The sequence below is a fragment of the Narcine bancroftii genome, chromosome 1, assembly GCF_036971445.1.
Source record: "Narcine bancroftii isolate sNarBan1 chromosome 1, sNarBan1.hap1, whole genome shotgun sequence".
NCBI lineage: Eukaryota > Metazoa > Chordata > Chondrichthyes > Torpediniformes > Narcinidae > Narcine > Narcine bancroftii.
The window spans coordinates 81,151,388-81,173,512 of NC_091469.1; the positions used below are offsets into that span (position 1 = coordinate 81,151,388).

At 36.6% G+C, this 22,125-nt stretch overlaps 1 protein-coding gene and 1 long non-coding RNA gene across 6 annotated transcripts in view; one reads left to right on the forward strand and one right to left on the reverse strand.

Annotated features, from left to right (window-relative positions):
- The window catches only part of mcc (MCC regulator of WNT signaling pathway), a 218,455-nt gene that overhangs the window by 57,050 nt on the left and 139,280 nt on the right, over positions 1 to 22,125 (forward strand). Inside the window, exons 1-3 of one of the 5 annotated variants that reach the window (XM_069930999.1) lie at positions 6,069 to 6,169; positions 7,732 to 7,792; positions 10,877 to 10,978. The exons of the other annotated variants lie outside the window; for them this stretch is intronic. Coding sequence (XP_069787100.1) covers positions 10,949 to 10,978 — 30 coding nt within the window. The 5' untranslated portion in view covers positions 6,069 to 6,169; positions 7,732 to 7,792; positions 10,877 to 10,948. Of the gene's footprint in view, positions 1 to 6,068; positions 6,170 to 7,731; positions 7,793 to 10,876; positions 10,979 to 22,125 lie in introns of those variants that run through there. 5 annotated transcript variants of the gene reach the window in all.
- The window catches only part of LOC138760425 (uncharacterized), a 177,394-nt gene that overhangs the window by 10,974 nt on the left and 144,295 nt on the right, over positions 1 to 22,125 (reverse strand). The gene's annotated exons all lie outside the window — the stretch shown is intronic.

Genomic DNA, 22,125 nt, shown 5'->3' on the forward strand with positions numbered 1-22,125 from the left:
TGTCTGCCAATTCTCTCCTTTTTGTTATATCATCCCTTTTTACTAATTCCTTTTCTGTATTTACTATCTCCCTTTCTAACTGCTCTATTTCCCGATTGTAATCCTTTTTCATCTTAGCCACATAACTTATTATCTGCCCTCTAATGAAGGCTTTCATTGCATCCCATAATATAAATTTGTCTTTCATTGATCCTGTGTTTATTTCAAAATATGTTTTAATTTGGTGTTCAATAAACTCCCTAAATTCCTGTATTTCAAGTAGCATGGAGTTTAACCTCCATCTATATGTTCTTGGTGGGATGTCCTCCAGTTCTATTGCTAATAATGGGGGTGAATGATCTGATAGTAGTCTAGCTTTATACTCAGTTTTCCTAACTCTGCCTTGAATGTGGGCTGGCAACAAAAACATATCAATCCTTGAGTAAGTTTTGTGCGTACTCGAATAATATGAAAATTCTTTCTCTCTTGGGTGTTGCCTCCTTCATATATCCATAATTTTCATTTCCTGCATTGATTTAACCATAAATTTGGCTACTTTATCCTTTTTTCTTGTCTTTTGTCAAGTTTTCTCTAATAATAGGACCAAATTAAGGTTAAAATCCCCTCCTATCAATATATTTCCTTGTATGTCTGCAATCTTCAAAAAAATATCCTGTATAAACTTTTGATCCTCCTCATTAGGTGCATATATATTGAGCAAATTCCAAAATTTTGAGTATATCTGACAATTTATCATTGCATACCTCCCTGCCGGATCTATTATTCCCTCCTCTATTTTGATTGGTACATTTTTGTTGACTAGTATGGCTATACCTCTAGCTTTTGAATTATAGGATGCTGCCATTACATGTCCTATCCAGTCTCTCTTTAGTTTATGTTCCACCAGTTAGATGCATTTCCTGCACAAATGTTATATCTATTTTTTTACCTTCTTCAATAAATTTAGTAGCCTCTTCCTTTTAATTTGGTTATATATTCCATTAATGTTCATAGTCATATAGTTCAACATGGCCATCTTAAATCTTGCATGCACCTCTTTTCTACCTTTTTCCCACCTCCATCCCCCTTTTCCCCATTTTGATCTCTTAGTTTTCTCGTATTACACTTTATGTACAACAGTACATTTAAGACATAAAGTACCCCCACAGTTCCCACATCGACTAATACCCAAAAGTCCCCCCCCCTCTCTGAGTTGCCCTATACCCCTTGCCAGGCAACCACAACTCCCCTTTTCATTTGGATTGTGATCTTGTTCGCAGCATCATCTGATTTTGCAGTGGTGGTTATTCCCCCTCTACCCAGCCCTCTCCAGAAAACTTTTTTTAAAAAACATAACAAAGCTCTCTCTCTTTTTTTCCCCCCTTACTCCCTTCCTTCCCCTTTCCTTTAGTTCTTTACATATACATGGTTTTTACATCTTTATATATACTTTATCGCTGTTCTTCATTCTTGTTACATTTCTTCATCTCTTCTCCTGTCCTGCAAATGCTCTGTGAATTCTTGCACTTTCTCTGGATCCGAGAACAGTCCGTTTTGCTCCCTGGGTATAAATATTTTAAGCACGGCTGGATGTCTTAATATGAATTTGTAACCTTTTTTCCATAAAGTTGATTTCGCTGTATTAACTTCCTTCCTCCTCTTTAACAGTTCAAAACTTATGTCTGGGTAAAAAAATATTTTTTGACCCTTGTATTCCAATGGTTTATTATATTCTCTAATTTTATTCCTTTCCCGTTCCAGTATATTTTCTCTTGTCGTGTATCTCAAAAATTTTACTAAGATGGATCTTGGTTTTTGATGTGCCTGTGATTTTGGAGCTAATGCCCTGTGTGCCCTTTCTATTTCCATTTCTTCTGCATTTCTGTCATCCCCAGGACCTTTGGGATCCAACCTTTTATAAATTCCTTCATGTCTGTGCCTTCTTCACCCTCCTTCAGGCCCACTGTTTTTAAGTCGTTTTGCCTACTATAATTTTCCAACATATCAATTTTCTGAGATAATTCTTGTATCTCTTTAATTTTTAAAATAATTTTCTTCCAATTTTTCTCTTAAGTCATTCACTTCCATTTCTACAGCCGTTTCCCACTCTTCCACACTCTCTACTCTTTTCCCTATTTCTGTCATTACCAGTCCTAACCTTTATATTTTATCTTCTGTTCTTTTCATTTTCCTTTTAATTCCATTAAACTCTAATGACAACCATTCTTTTAGTGATCTCATTTGTTCTTCAAAAAAGACTTTATCTCTATTCTGTTAATCAGTTTTACCTCTTTGTCGATCAGTTTTACCCTCTATTTCTCTGTGAAGATCTTGGTCTTCTTCCTCTTCTTCTGTGTCTGTATCTGTGTTTGTGTCTTCTTCTTTGTGTCTGTGTCTCTTTTGTTTTTCCTGATGAGCTGCTTGTATCTCTTTGTCGGGCCTCTTCTTGCTGGGCCTCTTGTTCCTGTTCCTCCCCTCCTGGGCTGCTCGTCTGTTGTGCTTCCTTTTTTTTTTTTTTTAAATTTTTTTTATTTTTCACACCATAAATCACATTAGCCATGATATACACAATTTCGTTTTCACACATATACAGTGACTTTTTCTCCCCCCCCCTTTCCTCCCAAACCACACCCCCACCCCCCCTCTCATCCATTTTAGGTATACAATCTAGGTTGCATTAATCCAGTCAGACAATGTTGTCATTGAACAAAATTACACCAGAAATTCTACTGAGTCCATTCTTTTCTTTCCTTCTCCTTCCATCAACTTAGGTAATGTTTGTCCCCGGTAGGTTTTCGCTATTGTATTTAATGTAAGGCTCCTATACTTGTTCGAATATTTCAATATTATTTCTTAACCAATATGTTATTTTTTCTAATGGAATACATTTATTCATTTAAATTTGGTAGTTTATTCCTTTTAATTTGGTTATGTATTCCATTAATATTTAAAGACATATAGTTCAGCGTAGCCCTTTTATATTTTGTTTATCTTCTCTTTCCGTTTTTCCATCATTACCTTTCCTCCTTTTCCATTTCTGTTTTCTTATTTTCAACTCTTTATAAGACAACATTCCTACAACATCCAACATTTTCCTTATTCTCCTATTTCTATCTTATTTATCCCCAATCTCCCATTCACCTCCTGAGTTGTCCTTTATCCCTTGTCGGACAACCACATCTCCCCTCTCCATTTGGATTTGCGAATCCACTCGCAAGCGTCAACTGATTTTGCAGTGACCGCTATTTCCCCCCACCCCGCCTCCCCCAGAAAAGATTTCACTTTTCATATGTCACAAAGGTCACTCTTTTAATTCCCTCCTTATTCTCTCTATTCCATTACCTTCCCTTATTAATTCTTGTCTATACTATCTATATTTTCCTCTAAGTACAGATACATTCACGTATGCTCCTTGTCTCTATTCACTCTTATACCTCTTTACCTGCATACATATCAATCGTGATCATTTTTACTCTCATTACCCGTCTTCATCCCTCAGTCTATTTTTGTCTTTACCCACATACATATCAATTGTGATCATTTTAACTCTCATTACCCGTCTTCCTCCCTCAGTCTATTTTTGTAATTGTTCTGCAAATTTTCGTGCTTCTTCTGGATCCGAGAATAGTCTGTTTTGTTGTCCTGGAATAAATATTTTCAATACCGCTGGATGCTTTAGTATAAATTTATACCCTTTCTTCCATAAAATCGCCTTTGCTGTATTGAACTCTTTTCTCTTCTTTAGGAGTTCAAAACTTATATCTGGATAAATGAAGATTTTTTGCCCTTTATACTCCAGTGGTTTGTTGCCCTCTCTTACTTTTTCCATTGTCTTCTCCAGTACCTTTTCTCTTGTAGTATATCTTAGGAATTTTACTACAATAGATCTTGGTTTTTGTTGTGGTTGTGGTTTAGAGGCCAATACTCTATGTGCCCTTTCTATTTCCAATTCTTGCTGTAGTTCTGGACATCCTAGGGTCTTAGGGATCCACTCTTTTATAAACTCCCTCATATTCTTGCCTTCTTCATCTTCCTTAAGGCCCACTATCTTTATGTTATTTCTTCTGTTATGGTTTTCCATTGTATCTATTTTTTGAGCTAGTAGTTCTTGTGTCTCTTTAGTTTTTTTATTAGATTTCTCCAATTTCTTTTTTAAGTCTTCTACCTCCATTTCTGCTGCTACTGCCCGCTCTTCCATCTTGTCCATTTTCTTTCCCATTTCTGTTAAGGTCATCTCCATTTTATTTATTTTCTCTTCTGTGTTGTTTATTCTTTTTCTTAAATCCTTAAATTCCTGTGTTTGCCATTCTTTAAATGATTCCATGTATCCTCTAATAAGAGCAAGTATATCCTTTACCTTGCCTTTCTTTTCTTCTTCTATTTCACCATACTCTTCCTCTTCTTCTTCCTCTGGGTTGGCCATCTGTTGTTTCTTTGTTGCCCTTTCCTCCTCTTCTTTCTTGTTTCTATTGTCTTCTGTGGTCTCTTCTTGCTGCAGGTGTTCTGCAGCTGTCGTTGCCGGCTGTGGAGATCGACTCCCCAGCTGGTCCCCCCTCCCATCGGTGTGTTTTTTTTCATTCGCATCGCGCATGCGCGAAACTTCGCGCATGCGCGGTTGCGCACTTTTACTCGGCTCTGCGAGCCATTTTTGTAGTCCATTATTTACCGACCTGAGGGAGCGGGTTTCTCTCTCCGCAGCGGGCCTCTTCGGACAGGTAAGGCCTTCACCTTTTTCCTCCTTTGTCTTCTCTTCCTCTCTTCTTACCGTTGCTTTCGACTTTTCTTTTTTTGTCGCCATCTTCTTTCCACCTTTATACTCACTTTTCTGTAACTTTTATTTCTGTGCCTTTGTGTTTTCTCTTGTTTTTCCCGACTTTTCTGGAGAGGGCTGGAGTTCACCGTCCGGCCACTACTCCATCGCGTGACTCCTCCCCGTCTGTTGTGCTTCCTGATGTTGGTCTTCTTGTTGATCTTCCCTCCGTCTGTCTTCCACGTCTGTTTCGTCGCACCCTCTTCTGCTGTCTTCTTTATCCTCCAGCTGAAAGCCCTGGTATCGGGCATCCCTCAGCTGCTCGCTCTGTGACAGCCCACTCCTCTGCTGAGCCCCCCTCCCACTGGTGTCCTTTGATTGCGCACTGGGCACTTTTGTTTGGCTCCGAGAGCTATTTTTGTAGTGCACCGGCTGGTGGGTCACGACTCTGTAGGGCAGGCACTGACCTCGAGGGTTGGGTGCCCCTCCTCACCACAGCGTCCTGTTCTTTCCTGCAGGTAAGGCCTTCTTCTTTCTTCTCCGGCGACTTTTTAACTTCTTTTCCAGTTGCTCTTACTTTCTCCTTCTTGGAAGCCATCTTCTTTCTCTTCTTTGTATCTTTGTCTTCTATTTCTTGTACTCTATTTTTGTTATGCTTTGCTTTTTCCTAACTTTTTTTCCTATTTTTCTGGAGAGGGCTGGTTTTCCCGACCAGCCACTACACCATCATGTGACTCCTCTAGGATATCTCTTCTTTCCTGATGGTCATACAATCATCATTGACACTTAAGTGTTGGATCCATAAAACAAACTCCTCAACAAAAATGCTGAATGCACTGAGAAACCAATAGGGCAAGTTTTAAATAACTACCATCCTTACATGCAAGTTCTTCTTCCCCCAAACCAAAATCCTCATGATCCAGCATCTAAACACAGATGCTCAGAGTTCAGGACATTAGTCGACCCCTCAGTCTGCTCTGCTATTAATAAAATCATGCCTGATCCCACTGTAAGCTCCATGCTACTTTCCTACTGATCCCTGGTAATTTTTTTCATGCCCTTGCTGATCAATTTAAATTTAAAGTTACAGCCTTCTGCCGTGAACTTGCACTGTCCACATCTTTAGAATGTGGGAGGAAATTGGAGCACCTGAAGGAAACCCACATGGACACAGGGAGAATGTACAAACTCCTTTCAGACAATGGAAGGTTCTAACCTGGGTTGCTGGCACTGTGATAATTTTGTGGTAACGGTTATGCTCATCATGCCTCCTTCTGAGATAAAAATGTTCAAAAACTGGTTTTGCTCCCCTTCAAGGAAGTGAGATCAAATGAATCCAGCCTTTGGGACCTAAGTGGCAACTGCTTATACAGTGACTCTTAATTCAGGATTCATCCATAAGAGGAAACGTCTCCACATACACCCTGACAAGATCCTCAGGTTCTTAGTTTTTCTGAAAAGTCACTTCTCATTCTTCTGCCCACCTGTTGCACTGCCCACCTCGAGTAGCATGAGTAAATTGTACTGCAAGGATATTGATTCCCTTTCAGTTTTGATTCAACCAGTTCTCCTTGTTGGGGTCCCGCCTATCCAGAAGTTATCACAATGATTTTGAGGGAGGGTAACTACTGCACATCCGTAATTCAGTCGTAGATGTAATGATGGCTTAAATCTGTGAGAAGAGAACAGACTACTTGGGTAAAAGCACTGAACTGTTGGAGGAACTCAGCTGGTCTTTTCTTTATCTAAAAGAGACAAAGATCTATTGTCGATGTTTCAGGTCTGAGTCCTTCTTCAAGGAAAAAAATCTGAAAAGGTAGAAGAAGGATATATCAGAAAGCCTCAGAATTCAAACAATGGGGGAGGAATCCAGACCAACAAAAGGTGTTAATTGGACGTGATAAGGGACTGGGTAGAATTGATCATGTTTGTGCAAAAGGAGACGGATTGGAGAAATAATGGGGGAAGCGGGTGGGGGGGGGGGGTTTAAACGAAAGCCAGAGAAGTCAATATTAATGCTATCTGGGTGAGGGTGCCCAGTTAGAAGATGAGGTGTCCTGGGTGGGGGGGGGGAAAACAACTTCACTTTTGAAGTGAGAAAGGTGGAGGTAGGTTTTGTGGGTGTCACATATAAAAATGCTGTACTTGGGCTCAGTCAGCTCTGGGGAATGAAAGGCAGGCTTTTTAGCAGCATCCACTGTTCCTAACAATGACATGGGTGATAATTCTTAGTACCTCTATCTGCAATGTAGTTGTGTGATTTGAAAAGTAAATCAACAAACGTCTAAGCTCCAGATTGCATTGCAAAAGATTGCAAAGTTGTGTAGTGTCTTCTGCAACCCTGTAGATGGAGTGTTATGACAACACAACTGGTTTAAACAGATGGGCTCGTCCAACCAAAATAGATTTTTGACTTGAGTACAGAAAACAAATCTCACGATTAAATCCACCTAAATCATGCAGTGCTCTTCTCTTGCCTCTACCTTCTGCATGTAGACTGTTTCTTGCAAAAAGTCCAGAATATTGGAAGAAGAATATGGAAACAGAACAGAAAGCATCAATGTACTCATTGATTACATTGGGGAACTGTGAAGCCCTTCTTTGATTCTTTATGAAGGTAATGATGGTAAACATCATGAAGCTTTCATCCTTAAAGTATTCAGGAAGTTCAGAAAGAGTGAGAGGGTGACACCACCATCTTCAGGAAAGAAAGTGGCATCTCCTCCTGAGGTCAATAGGAGTAGATGTTGAGTTCCAAGACGTAAAGAGCCAGAAAACCTTCATGATCTTTTTCAGATCTAGAACACATGATATGGAACAAAATAAACTGTTTCTTTGAAAAGATTCACTAAAAGAGCTTTATGACGGCTGGCAGAAGGAAAAGGGTGGATCAATAATGTACTGAAGTGTGACATATTATGTAAATCCTTTAATGTCATACAATGTGCTGTAAATGCCACAGGCAGCAGAGCCTACTGGAAATATTTTCTTCTCTCTTGAAGGTATAAATGACAGCAAGTGTATGAGTCTTGACCAACTGATGACCCTAGAAGAGCTGATAAGGTTAGTCCTTTCCATGAATTTAAGAACAATGACTGAAAACTAATTGAGCTTCACTTTGCTCTTTAAGCTCATTCTGGGTCTGCCATGACATTGAGTTCTTGTTATGTTGTCTCCAGGCCTGCCATGCTGCTGAGCTCTTCTTCAACTGTCTCCAGGTCTGCCTTAATATTGAGTTCTTCTTTCATCATCTCTAGGCCTCCCATGACATTCAGCGTTTCTTCTACCACCATTGAGCACTTCTTTCTTTCAGCCTGCCTGGAGATTGAATTCTTCTTTCGCCATCTCCAGACCCACCTTGATGTTGAGCTCTTTTTCCACTGTCTTTAGGCCCGCTATCGTATTGAACTCTTCCACCATTGTTTCCATGATTTTTTTTTGGTTAAGGAATTCCCACACCCCACTGTTTTTCTTGTCTAACACTTTCCTTCCTCTTAGACTCTCCCTTTCGTCTTTTTACCCTCTCTTGACCACCAACTCCCAACTTGATCAACCTGCAGATAAAGTGGGTGCTGTTGTGGTCTAGTGAACTGGCCTATACTCTGCAAAGGCCAGACTCCAACTCACACATGCTTCCTCATACTTAACCCAGACCACAACCTCACCAATGATTACCAGGCCACTGGTATAGATCCCTCATTGTATTAGATTTCATTTCATCAGGAAGTCTCACCTCCACAGCCTCCAACCTCCCACTTCCTGCTTCTACCTCTTACGCAAGATCTACAAATAGAACTTTCCTGATAGGCTTATTGTTTCTATCTGCTCATGCCCCATCAAACTCTCTTGTATTTTGATTACATCCTCTCTCTCCTTGTCTGCTCCCTTCTCATCTACATCTGGGATATCTTCCAGGCCTGTCACCACTGGCAATTTTTGATTCTCTGGATCCCACTGTCATATCTTCACCATGGATGTTCTGTTCCTTTACACCTCCATTCCCTATCAAGAAGGTCTCAAAGACCTCCGCATCTTCCTGGAATAATGTTCAGACCAGTTTCCCTCCACCCACATTCTTAACTCTCTGGCAGAATTTATTCTCACCATTAAAAATTTCTCTTTCGACACCTCTCATTTCCTTCAAATGGAAGATGCCATCAACATTCATCTTGGTCCAAGCTATGCCTACCATTTTGCTAGCTCCTTTGTCAGCTTTCTGTGATTCCTTTCCCTGTCCATCCTTGCCGACCTATCTCTCTATTACCCCTGGTAATACCCCTCACCACCATCGAGGCACTTAAATTATCCCTCCACAAGGTAAAGATTCACATGCACCTCCTGGTGTAGCCTCCTCTGCATCGGCGAGACCAAACTCAGACTTAGGTACCTTTTTGCAGAGCATCTGCACACTGTCTACAATAGCCATCTGAGCCTCTGGCAGTGTGCCATTCACCACCCCCTTTTCATACCCACACTGACCTCTCTGTTCTGGTGTTCTCCACTGCCAGATTGAGACTCAATGCAAACTTGGGGAACAACACTTTTTAACCATTCTTTTTCTCTTGCTGATGCCACTGAACCTGCTGAGTTCTTCCAGCAGGTTGTGTTTGGGTTCTATCTGACAGCAAGTTGGAAAGTTGAGAATTAAGGCAGCATTACCATCCTAAAACCAGCAATAATTGAGAATGAGGAATCCTTAGACATCCAATATTCTGTACAAAATTTTCACTGAGTCAAATCTGTTCTGGGTCTGATTTCTGTGCTGCTACATGATGCAATCCCCCATGCATAGTAGTTCTGTGGGGTGAACATTTACCAAGACAGCTTAGACCTCTTATTGTCTTGTATTTGTCGATGATTTCGCAGAGTTGAATGTTTTGAACCAGTTATTTGCTCATTAGAGATCTGGTTTAGTGTCTGGTGGAAAAGAAATAGATTCCTCCTGTTAATTAATGGTTGTAACTAAATTTTATGTCCTTGTGGAGAACCAGATATTAGCTCTAAAGTATTTCATAAAATATAAATTTACATGGATACCAATGGGAGACAGATAGTTCACTTTAATCTTTGGAACAATGACAGGAAAGGATGTAGACTGTTAATTAATCCACCCAACTAAATTTTATAAACATTTAGGAGTAATCTAGAAACCCTCATAACTAAGTGTATTGAATACATCATGAAGCTCAGTCAATTTCCATTCTGTCATGTGAACACCAATTCAGGTAATATCTGAGGTTCAACGATTTTTACATTTCATGCAAATTCTCACTGGGGTCAAATAAACATCTTAACAATTTCAGAATTAGCAATTTCAGAACTTGAGAACTTGGTTAAAAAGTCTCTTTTGTTTTATTAGCATTACCCTGATGCTTTATAATTGAAAGCAAGAAATGTAATGATTTGTACTGAGTTTGTAGGAATCCATCCATGTGTGTTTTCCTCATATTTCAAAGGCGATGAAGTTGTCTTATGTGAATTTATCTCTAATTCTTGTTAGAACAGTAAACAATATCTAGCTCACTTGCACCTCTCCAATCTACATTAGTCTACTGAGACAACTTAGTCATGAAAGCTAGCTTTTGATTACAGCTGGCAATGCAACTTATCCAAGGTTTGCAGGTTATGCATTTAGCCCGACATTCAGGATGGAATATATTCCGAGCTATTGATAATCATAAAAATTTGAATCAAAACATTAGAAAACATGTTACTATATATACAATACATATAAATTAACTCCATGCCCCCTCCCATGTAAATTGCTGTAAATCCCATTTCTGTTCATTGAAATTAATAGTCACTGCACTTCCTTCAGGTCAATGAGCAGATTTCCAAGCAAATTCACTGAGAAAGCACGAGGAATACATTGTCAGAACAAAGTTGAAAAGGCAGCAGCAAAGTGCTCTCGATGTTTAATACATTATTTGTCTGAGTGATTCTTGTGTGCACTGGGTTTTCATTTGATCTTTTTGAATCTTCGTTGATGTCATATAAGATCCAGGGAGTTTGTTTCATAAAAAAACTTCATGAATGTTGTCAAACCACTATTCAAGAAAAGTTCTGAACTAATGTGTTGATTAAAATATTGCAGGAAAAGAATTTCCTTGAATATTTACCCTAAATTGGATTATGGTCTTTAATTAGCTTGCAGGGTGACCACCTATCCTTGTTTGTTCAGAGAAAACAGATCTATTGATTATTCCTGTTCTCAGCTGAATGAGCCAAATAAGTTCTCACCTAAACAAGGTAATGTTACTTGGTTTTCATATTAACTGAAAACATCAATACTTTATTGTAAAAAAAATTATTAAGCTTTTATTACATTTTAAAGATATTTTTGGTGCCAATGTTTGATATTTTGGCCTAATTATTAATGTTTCATAATTTGTGACATTCATTGCTGTTACTAGCATTCTATGTGATATTTATTAAGTAATTTTGGTATATTTAATCCAGACTTTTGCTTGTCCTGTTTAATTTTGTTTTGAAACAGGAAGTGCCCTCAGCTTATCCAATGTTCTTCATTGAGTTTTCTTGCCAATTTACCTATGTATGCTGCTGGATCATTATTAAAATACACATTTATTAAGAAAATAGTCATAGAAATTTAAATAACTGTTGACATGAATAGCTAGAATAACCATTCAAAATCAGACATTACAATGATGTTTGGCATTCAGGACAACTGAATGAAATAGCCCTTTTGATGGGATTGTTTAATTTTAACAGTGGAAGAACTGCAGATATGAAAAACTTTTATTAGACACAATTTTCATTTTCAAATGATTGAATTGTTAATTCTTCATAATCGGAAAATCAGGTTTGGAATTAACAATTCAATGAGGACTGCAAATCATTTTATGTTGGGTTTGATACTGGAACGAGACATCAGTATGAGGGAAAACAGCTTGTATTTATACTGGATTAGAATTAATAAATTTGAGGTTCTCTGATGAAGTAACTAAAATATTTATTATAAATAAATAAATAAACAAGATTGTTATAAATTAACAAGATTATGCTTACAAATTACAGTATTATTCAAATAATTTCAAGGTTGAACAAACATTTTCTTATTTCATTGAGATTTTTTTCATAATTTAGCATGGTGATATAACATTTTAATGTTAGTCAAGATAAGTTTTGGAATGGATTGTATCATGAATGGAAAATACTCATACAGTACTCCAAAATTTGCTCCTGTTAGCCCTAGTTCAAAGTTTCTAGTTTTGTTTTCCCTTCACACTCCCAATGCACTACTAAAACCTGTACAGAAAGCTATCTCCTGCTCCCTTGACCCTGAACCACCAACCACCCACCTTCCCTTCTGTTATTAAATTAAAAATGGATTCAATCTTTTCAGCCTCACAAAATGCAAGATATCATCTCTGATCACTTACAAGTTCCAGAGAATGCTACTTCCCAAATTTGTTACTGTCACATGCAACTTAGTTTGATCCCTTTTGATCAGTTTTCTACTTTTGTGATCAAATTCAGTAGTAAAAATATGTGAATGTAACTAATATAATTGAGTCCTTCTTGTCATTCTTGACCTTTGTGTCAGCTGAATGGAATAGCACTTGGTTTAATTCTTATTGATTTGAACAGCTATAGCATCACCAGTAATGGATTACCTTGTATTCATAGTTATTTCTTAATAAATCCCCAGCCCTCAACTACATGGTCTCTGCAGATGGGGGAAAAAAATCATGCCAGAATGCTGATATCACTCAGCTTTACCTCCCTTAACTCCTTCACTGATGCTAAATGGTTATATTGCCTGACATGCAAAAGTGGATAAATTTAATTTTACTCTATTTGGCCCTCAATGAAAACTCTGTCATTCTTTATTGCAGCTCTTTGACTAAATTATACTGTTTGCCATGTTGAGACAAGGTTTGTCTGATTTCATACTTGAGCTGTTTCAAAGGTGAGGGTTTTGGTGATTGATAAATGGCCTTTGTTACCAGATTTGACAGCCAGAAGTGCCTTGCAATAGAAGAAAACAGAAAATGCTGAGAACAGCAGACCCGGAGTCAACTGTAATAGGAAAAACTTTTTTTTAGGTTGCAGATTGTCAGAAATGGGAAAGCGAAGACATTAGCTTAAAGTTGTAGAGTGGTTGTGGGCAAAGTTGAACAGGATAAAGAGAATATCTGTGATGGCTTGAGGCCAGGGCTGTGAGAATACTTTTGTTGATTAGAGCACCATAAAAGTTAAAATGCATCTGAAGGGCGGCAAAAGATGTAATGTGTTGTGGGAAATGCTCTGCATATTGGGGTTTGGTCATGAAAATGAAGCCATTTTTCACACATGGATTGGATCATTTGGAGTAGCAATCATCTGTTCTAATATAGGCAAATGAAGGAAGTTAATTGAAAGTTATAGAATTTGATGAGAATTCAAAGATCCAACATAGTCAAAATGAAATATGACATGCTGTTGCACGAGCTTGTATTTGACCTCCGAATATTCTAGGAGCCATAAATGGATAGGTCAGAGCGGGGCTAAATGGATAGGTCAGAGCAGGGCTAAATGGATAGGTCAGAGTGGGGCTGATGTGTAGAATTGAAATGTTAGGAAACTTGGAATGGCAAACTGAACACAGTGACTCCACAAAGCAGCTACTCAGTATATTTGCTTTCTGATGCAAGAGAGACGATGTGTGGGTACTGAATGCTGTATATTGGAAAAACTATTCAGGAATTTGGATGGTGAAAAGAAATGAAAGAAGAAATGTAACATCTGAGCTCATGCATTTCAAGGGGTGGATGAGTGGAGCAGGAAATTGAAAGAAATAGTCCCTTTAAAATGTTGAGAGGGTAGGGGAAGAGTAACGTGTCTGGTGAAATCTCTTGGAAACTGGTGGAAATTGAGAAGGATGATCAATTGACTAAAATTCGGTAAAGAGGCTCAAAGTCACATTATCAGAGTATATGTAATGAATATGGAGGACCTGGGAGAATGGAAAGGAATGTTTGGAGGGATAATATTCAAGATATCTGTATGGGTTTGGAAGTTTGAGGTAAACATTTTTTTGTTGTAGGAAAATCCAGAAAGGGGCATGAAGTAAAAAGTCACAGTTGAGCCATGTGAAAATGGGGATGGCAGAAAAAATAATGAATATTTTGAGATTTATATTAATGTAGGAAGCAGCACCAAAGCAGTTGTCAGTATACAAGTGCCTTAGAATATAGCTTCAAGTTCAAGTTTATTATCTGACTGTACAAGTACAACCCGACAAAATAGCAGTCTCTGGTCCTTGGTGCAAAAACATGCAAACACAGACACATATGCAGTTTGCATATTCGTATATAAAAATATTTAAATATTGTTAATTAAATAGAGTATATTGTAGGATTTGAATGAGAGGTTTATCAGTCACTCGGCAGACTCAGAGCCCTTGAAGAACCTGTTTCTCAGCCTAGAGGTTCTGGCTCTACTCCTATATCTCTTTCCCAATGGGAAAGGTGCTGCATGCAAGGTTATAGAGGTTCTCAGTGATCTTGTGATACTTCTTGAAACAATGATCCTAATAGAGCACATTGATTGGGCGAGAGTGAAACCCCAGTGATCCTCTCTCCCGCTATTTTGGTCCTGTGGATTGACCTCCAATCCAATGCTCAGCAATAACCATATCATACTGATGCAGACTACCAGAACGCTCTCTATGGAACTCCAGTAGGAAGGTCACAGGATGTTGGCCAGTAGTCTTGCCTGCCTCAGTCTTCTCAGGAAGTGGATTAGCTGTTGCGTCTTCCTGACAAGTGAGTAGATGTGTGTCCAGGATTAAAGGTTTTTTATTATGTAATAAATCAGATGTAATGACATTGCCTTTAGTCTGCCATAAGGCAAAGATTGCTATCAGTGGAAATTGCCTGGCACCCCTTTCAGTCAGCGAAAGAAACGCAAAAGTCCTTTCAGAGATGCTGAGTATGCATGGATTTGCTTTCAATGCTCACACACTTCTGCAGTACAAACCATTGGCAACCTGAGCTCCAGATCCAAACCTCTGACATGATCAGGAAACCTTCAGTGCCCCTGCATCCTCTCTGCACCATCTCATCCATTCAAAACCCTTCCTATAAATGACAGTTCTTCTATTCTCCCATTAGCATTACTTTCCCTGATACTGGCATTCTGGTGCCTTGGGTCTCTCTGTATTTAATTGCTCTATTGGCTGTGATTTATTCTGGCAAGACCCAAGAATTTAGAAATTCTCTCCACGTTTAGACCTTTCTTTTGTCATTTAAGACACTGTACACAGCCTACCTCTCAGATTGGGTATTATAAATCTGTCTCAGTATCCTAAATTATGGTGGAAAGGGTGAAGTTGCCCTCTGCAGTACTGTGGAACAGTTTTGCCATATTTAGGCTGCTATATGAAGTCTGCAGTTGCAGAGGATGCGGAAAAGCTGGTGGTGAATCCATGAACACTCAATGTCTCAGAAGGGACTCTCTTTTGCTTCTCATTTTCCTATTGTAAGGGGCGCCGAACAGTGTTCAAAGCGATTCTTTGTTTGCCTTATGGCAAAACAAAAGTTGAAGTACATTATGTATATTACATTTTTAATTTTTTATTAAATGACAATAAAAGTATCTTTGAGAGAGGCTTAGACTTGCGACCAGTTGCGATATGATGTAGATGCAACTATCAGGTGCTCCTGTCTGTTTTTATCTTTTTCTCTTTTAACCTTTCCATCTTTTAAAACAAGGTTGTACATTTTGCAGCTTCCTTTTTTTTAACTCTTTTTCCTGGTTAGAAGTCAAAATCGATCAAATCTGGTCATTAGTGGAGGAGCACGGCCAGTATTTGTCATCTCTGGAACACGCTTCTGAAAACCTAAGCCAACGTGTTATTGAATTAGAAGATGTCTTCTCCAGCTTACGTGAAAGTAACTCAAAGTTGACGACTAAAGTTGTTGATCTGGATTGCCGGAGCAGATGACATAATCAATGTATCTGGGGCTTGGCAGAATCTACTGAAGAATGGCAATTTACAAAATTCTTCGCTGATTTCTGCTTTGTAATATACTTAAAACAAAATTGACTAAGAAATTCTAAAATAGGTTTTTTTAAATTATATAATGGTTGTATTCCTATCCAACTTGTATGTTGTTTTTGGAGTGCAGAGAGTTGTTTTAATAACCACATTGGAGCCAAGATCTTATTGCATAGGACAGGAAGGTTTTTTTCTGGGTGAGAAATGTTTAATTTGATGAGCTTGCTGCTGGAGTCTTTGGCAGCTGTCTAGTTTTTGGGTGGGGAAGGTGTGTGTGGGTCTTTTCTAGATTGTTGTGTTAGGAGACTACATAAGCTTTGTCCTTGTCCGTTGTTTTTATTTTAATATCTGCTATATGCTCTGTTCTTGCTCCAAGGCCACCACCTGGAGTTCTGTTAACATGTGTGTTTTTCAACCCAATTCTCTAACCATTGACAATGGATAACATTTCAACTAATAAAATTTAATAAGTTAAAGGTTTAAACCATCCTGTTAAGAGAAGGATAATTCTTTCTTATCTTAAACAACTTAAAACAGCAATTGTTTTTTTAAACAAGAAACACCTATTTGTAGCTCTAATAGTTCACGTCTCATGGCATGGTGGAGGGGGCAACATTTTCACTCCACCTTTCAGGCAAATCAGATTTTTATTAATTAAGGTATTCCTATTGTCCATCACAATGTAATATCAGATACTAACAGTCATTTATATTGTTACAGGGAAACTGTATAATGAATTGGTGGTTCTTGCTAACATTTATGCCCCTAATGTCTAATGTGGGTGATGTGGGTTTTTTTAAAAACTATTTTTTTTCCCCCTTACCCAATCTGGACTCGGACTCTCTTGTGCTTGGTTGAGATTTCAATTGTTGGTTTGATCCTGTGATAGATTGATCTTCTCCCAACCCAGCAATAGTGAACAAGTCCACCTCATTTATTCAATCCTTCCTATCAGATGATATTTCTGATGTATGCTGTTTTCTTTATCTAAATAAGAGAGTATTCTTTCTTTTCACATGTTCATACTTTTTCTAGGATTGTTTTTTTCCTTATTGATAATCAGTTAATTCTATTGACTCACTCTTGTGATTACAAGAGTATCTGATATCTGATCTTGCTCCTGTTGTACTATCTATGAACCCTCCTGATCTTCCTGAAATAAATACGCTGGCATTTCAATTCGACTTTACTGTTTGATAGTGATTTTTGTGAGATTTATGGAGGAGTAGACAACTTTTTACTTTAATACAAATACTTTTACAGAAACCTCTGGTATGCATTGAAAGCCTACTTTAGGGCCAAATTATCTTATATACCGTGAATATGAAAAGGGCTATTAAAGAATGTTTGAAATGAGTTAGTCAATCCAATATATTTTGCAAATTAGGGCAAGTCCAAAATGTGTAACAAAGAGGCATTAGATATTTTACATTTGTCACATAGGGAACTAATATTAGACTAAATTTGAGCATGTTTGACTTTGGAGAAATGTACACGATGTAGGACTTGAATTGAATAATACTATGGCTAGCACACAAGGATGAATCATAGATCAGGCCCAAAATTGAAGTCCATTCTTCTGAGAAAGAGATAGTCAGATCATTCTCCCATTCAGTTTTAATTCCACTTAAAGAAATTGTTTCAATAGTTTATAATATAAAACAGATATCATGCCTTTTATGAGTAAATTGTAACTCTAAGAGTTATCAATAAAATTTCGATCAGGAAGAATAGGAAATGAGCGAACAAAATGTCGAATTTGATAGTATCTGAAATAATGTTTATTTGATAGGTTAAATATCATTCCCAATTGTTGAAAAGACACAATGTTGTTGTATAAAAAGTTCTTTAAAATTATTAATATCTAAAAAATATTCCATTCTTGAAAACCAATCTAAAATAGCAGGTTGAAATAAATGATTATATATTATAGGACTTAAACCCCGCAAGTCCAAAAAAAATTCTGAATTGATTCCAGATCTTCGATATGTTTCATTATTAAGTTTAACCTTGATTGCTGTGGGTTTGAGTTTTTTCTTTTCATTTTTTTCTTACCTCTTAGAATATTGGGAGGCATGATAATTTATTTGATTTAGAATTAAATAGTACTGCTACTGTACTATATGCAAAGGTTTCATTGCAATTGATTTACTGCTTTTTTGTTTTTCTAATAAAATTCAATAATAATATTTCTTTGATTGTGTTTGTTTTGTAACTTCATGTTGATTGAAAATTAAATAAATAAAGTGAAAAATTAATTTTAAAAGAAAGGAATTCGTTAATTAAAGAATCAGTACACTCAACTTAGAAATCCAGTTCTAAATAAAAATGGAGTGGAACTTCAAATTAATTTTGATCTCCTTTCAACACATACAATTGAATGACAACTTTTAAAGAATAAGAGTCTGCTTTATATCCACGGTGATAAATCTGGTTAATTGGGCTGTAAGATGAGATCGGAGTGATCGGCGTGGTTTAGCTATATCTGTAGGTTTTTTTTAAAAGTTTTTTTTAAAGTTTTTTTTAATTCAGATTTGTTTTTTCTTCTTTTTTGGGTTTTTTTTCTCTTTTTTCATATATTGTTATTAATTATATCTTTTTTTTAGAGATAGTTCACACCCTAAACTGATCAAAATTTTTTTTTATGATATATTTTTATTCTGTAATATTATTGTTTAATATCTCTGTATTAATTCATTACTTACTATGTATTTTTTTATATCTCTTTGAACTGTATGTGTTTATAAATTATAATAATAATAAAAAGATTGAAAAAGAAAGAAAGATAAATCTGGTAATTTGTTAGTTCATCAGTTGAGAGGATTAGAAGCAAGACAGCAAATTACACAAATTAAAATGGAGGATGGTTATGTTATTTCAGATCACCCCAACATTAATGACGCGTTCAGGTATTTTTATTCCTGACTTTACACTTCTGAATTTCAAAATTATAATACAGTAGTTTGATGGGAATATTTAAACAATTTAAAAAAATTCTCCACACTTTCTCCAGATAACAAAATGAGATTAGATGAACCTATATACAAATAGATATAACTGCAGCAATCTCTTTTGCAATCTAGAAAATCACTGGGTCACAATGTGTTTCCTGTGGATTTTTAAAAATAATTTTCTTCTTTGCTCTCATCTTATTTAAATTTTGTGTCGTCTAATTCGTTTAAGGAAAGTAAGCTTCCAGCATCATTCAATGAAGGTGGTATTGCTCTTATTGCAAAGAAAGGTAAAGATCTTATAGAGTGCTCCTCCTATAGGCCAATTTCTTTATTAAATGGCAATAGTAAAATTTTGGCTGAAGTTTTAGACCGTAGATAAGAGAATATTTTTCCATCAATTATATCCGAGGACCAAACCAGCTTTATTTAAAAACCAGTACTCCTATTTCAATATCGTTCACTTATTTGACATTTTATATTCACCCTCAGTGAGGTTCCTGAATGTGTCCTCTCTTTAGATGGGGAGAAAGCATTAGACCGTGTGGAGTGGAGGCATTTATTTACGAATTAGAAAAAAATAATTTTGGTCCAAGTTTTATTGCATGTACTTTTGGCCTACTACTTCAATTCCCACTAATGTTAAACAGTCAACCTTTTAATCTCCAATGGGGAACCTGTCAAGGGTGTATTCCAAGTTCATTACTTTTCGATTTAGCTATAGAGGCATTAGCAATTGCATTTTGAAGCTGCAAGGACATCTTGGGAATTGGAGGAAAGGAATGCAGCATAAAGTTAGTGAATCGCTCCGGTGATTACAAGAGTATAATGATCATGCCCCTATTTTTCTAAGACCCTTTGTGACCTTCCAAAAATAAAGACATTTAGACTTTACCTTCTGATAGTGGATTTTGTGAATTTTATGGAGGGGAAAATTACCTTTTTGTTTAGTATAAATAATTTCAGAAACCTCTGGGATGACAGGGATGCTCTGTAAATGGTTATATGGTTATATCATGAATATGAAAAGAAATACTAATAAAGAACATTTGTAATTAGTTAATCAAATTTTTTTTTTAAATCATTAATACGCTCAGGTTAGAAATACAGTACCATATAAGTGAGTGGAACTTCCAATTGAATTTGCTCTGCTTTCAGCACACATTTGAATGACAACTTTTAAAGAATAAGAGTCTGCTTTATATCCACGGTGATAAATCTGGTAATTTGTTAGTTCATCAGTTGAGAGGATTTGAAGCAAGACAGCAAATTACACAAATTAAAATGGAGGATGGTTATGTTATTTCAGATCACTCCAACATTAATGACGTGTTCAGGAATTTTTATTCGCGACTTTATACTTCTGAATTTCAAACAGCTAATACAGTAGTTCGATGGGAATATTTAAACAATTTAAAAAGATTTCTCCACACTTTCTATAGATAACAAAATGAGATTAGATGTTCGTACATCACAAATAGATGTAACTGTGGCTATCTCTTTTTTTGCAATCTAGAAAATCATTGGGCACAATGAGTTTACTGTGGAATTTTTTAAATAATTTTCTTCTTTGCTCTCACCTTATTTAAATTTTGTGTTGTCTGATTCGATTAAGGAAAGTAAGCTTCCAGCATCATTCAATGAAGCTAGTATTACTCTTATTGCAAAGAAAGGTAAAGATCCTATAGAGTGCTCCACCTACAGGCCAATTTCTTTATTAAATGGCGATGGTAAAATTTTGGCTGAAGTTTTAGACCACAGATTAGAGAATATTTTACCATCAATTATATCCGAGGACCAAACCAGCTTTATTAAAAACCAGTACTCCTACGTCAATGTAGGTCACTTATTTGACAATTTATATTCACCCTCAGTGAGGTTCCTGAATGTGTCCTTTCTTTAGATGTGGAGAAAGCATTTGACCGTGTGGAGATATTTATTTACAAATTTAGAAAAAAATAAGTTTGGTCCAAGTTTTATTGCATGTACTTTTTTCCTACTGCTTCAATTCCCACTAACGTTCAACAGTCAACCTTTTAATCTCCAATGGGGAACCTGTCAAGGGTGTCCTCCAAGTCCATTACTTTTCGATTTGGCGAGAGACATCAGCAATTGCATTTCAAAGCTGCAAGGACATCTTGGGAATTGGAGGAAGGGAATGCAGCATAAAGTTTCCCTTTATGCAGGTCTTTTGCTTTTCATATCAAGTCCTGAAACCTCCACACCTTCTATGTTGTTGCTACTTACTCAATTTAGTCAGTTTTCAGGGTACAAACTAAATTTGAATAAAAACGAACTGTTTCCTGTGATCACAATTACATCAGTGTATACTAACTTTCCTTTTAAGGTTGTGAAAGATCCATTTACTTACTTAGGTATTACATTTACAAGAAAACACAAGGGTCTTTCTAAAGAAAATTTACTTACCCTGTTAAAACATGAAACAGCATTTATCCACCTCTTTGGTGGGCCACATTAACTCTATCAAAATGAATATTTTGTCTGAATTTTTTATCTTTTTCACACTATACCATCTTTTATTCTTATATGTTTTTTTACCTATTGGACTCTATTATACGTCCTATATCTGGAAGAGTAAACGACCTCGATTAAGTAAAGTTCACCTTCAGAAATCTAAAAGAAATGGGAGGTATGGCACTGCCTAATTTCTGATTTTATTACTGGGTGGCTAATATACACAACCTTATGTTTTGGAATCACTTGCATAAACAACTTGACTGTCCATTGTTGGTAGCAATAGAGTTGCTTATAGTTAAAAATCTCTTCTTTCCACCTTTTCTTGGATTCTCACTTCCTTTTTCATGAGAGAAATCTATTAATAATCCAGTTGTTAGGCACACTATAAAGATATGGGCCCACTTCAGAAAACATTTGGGATTTTATGGTTTTTCTCTTTCAAACCCTATTATATCCAATTATTTTTTCCAACCTTCCTTGCACGATTCTGCATTTCAAAAATGGTATAGACTGGATATTACGTGCTTTAAAGATCTTTTCATTGATAATTGCTTTGTATCATTTGAACAACTTTCTGAAAATACCCATATTTTATAGATACTTGCAAATCCAACATTTTCTCTACTCTCAGATTCATAACTTTCCTGGTGTACCTGATCCAAATATTGTTGATTTTTAAAAAAATTTACAACCCACTCTTAAAGGTTTCACATGCATTATTTATGATAGGATGGCAGGTTTAAGATCTGCCCCTCTTGATAAAATTAAATCTGGATAGGAACAGGTTTTAAGCCTTTCATTGTTGGATGCGGTTTGGGTTATTATCCTTAATTTGGTTAATTCTACATCCCTTTGTTCCTGCTATTGTTAGACAATTCTGTTAATTTCTTTATATTTGACATTTTTTTCAAATTTTCTCTATATATGTTTAGCTATGTGAAATTTAAAATTTTGAATCAAAA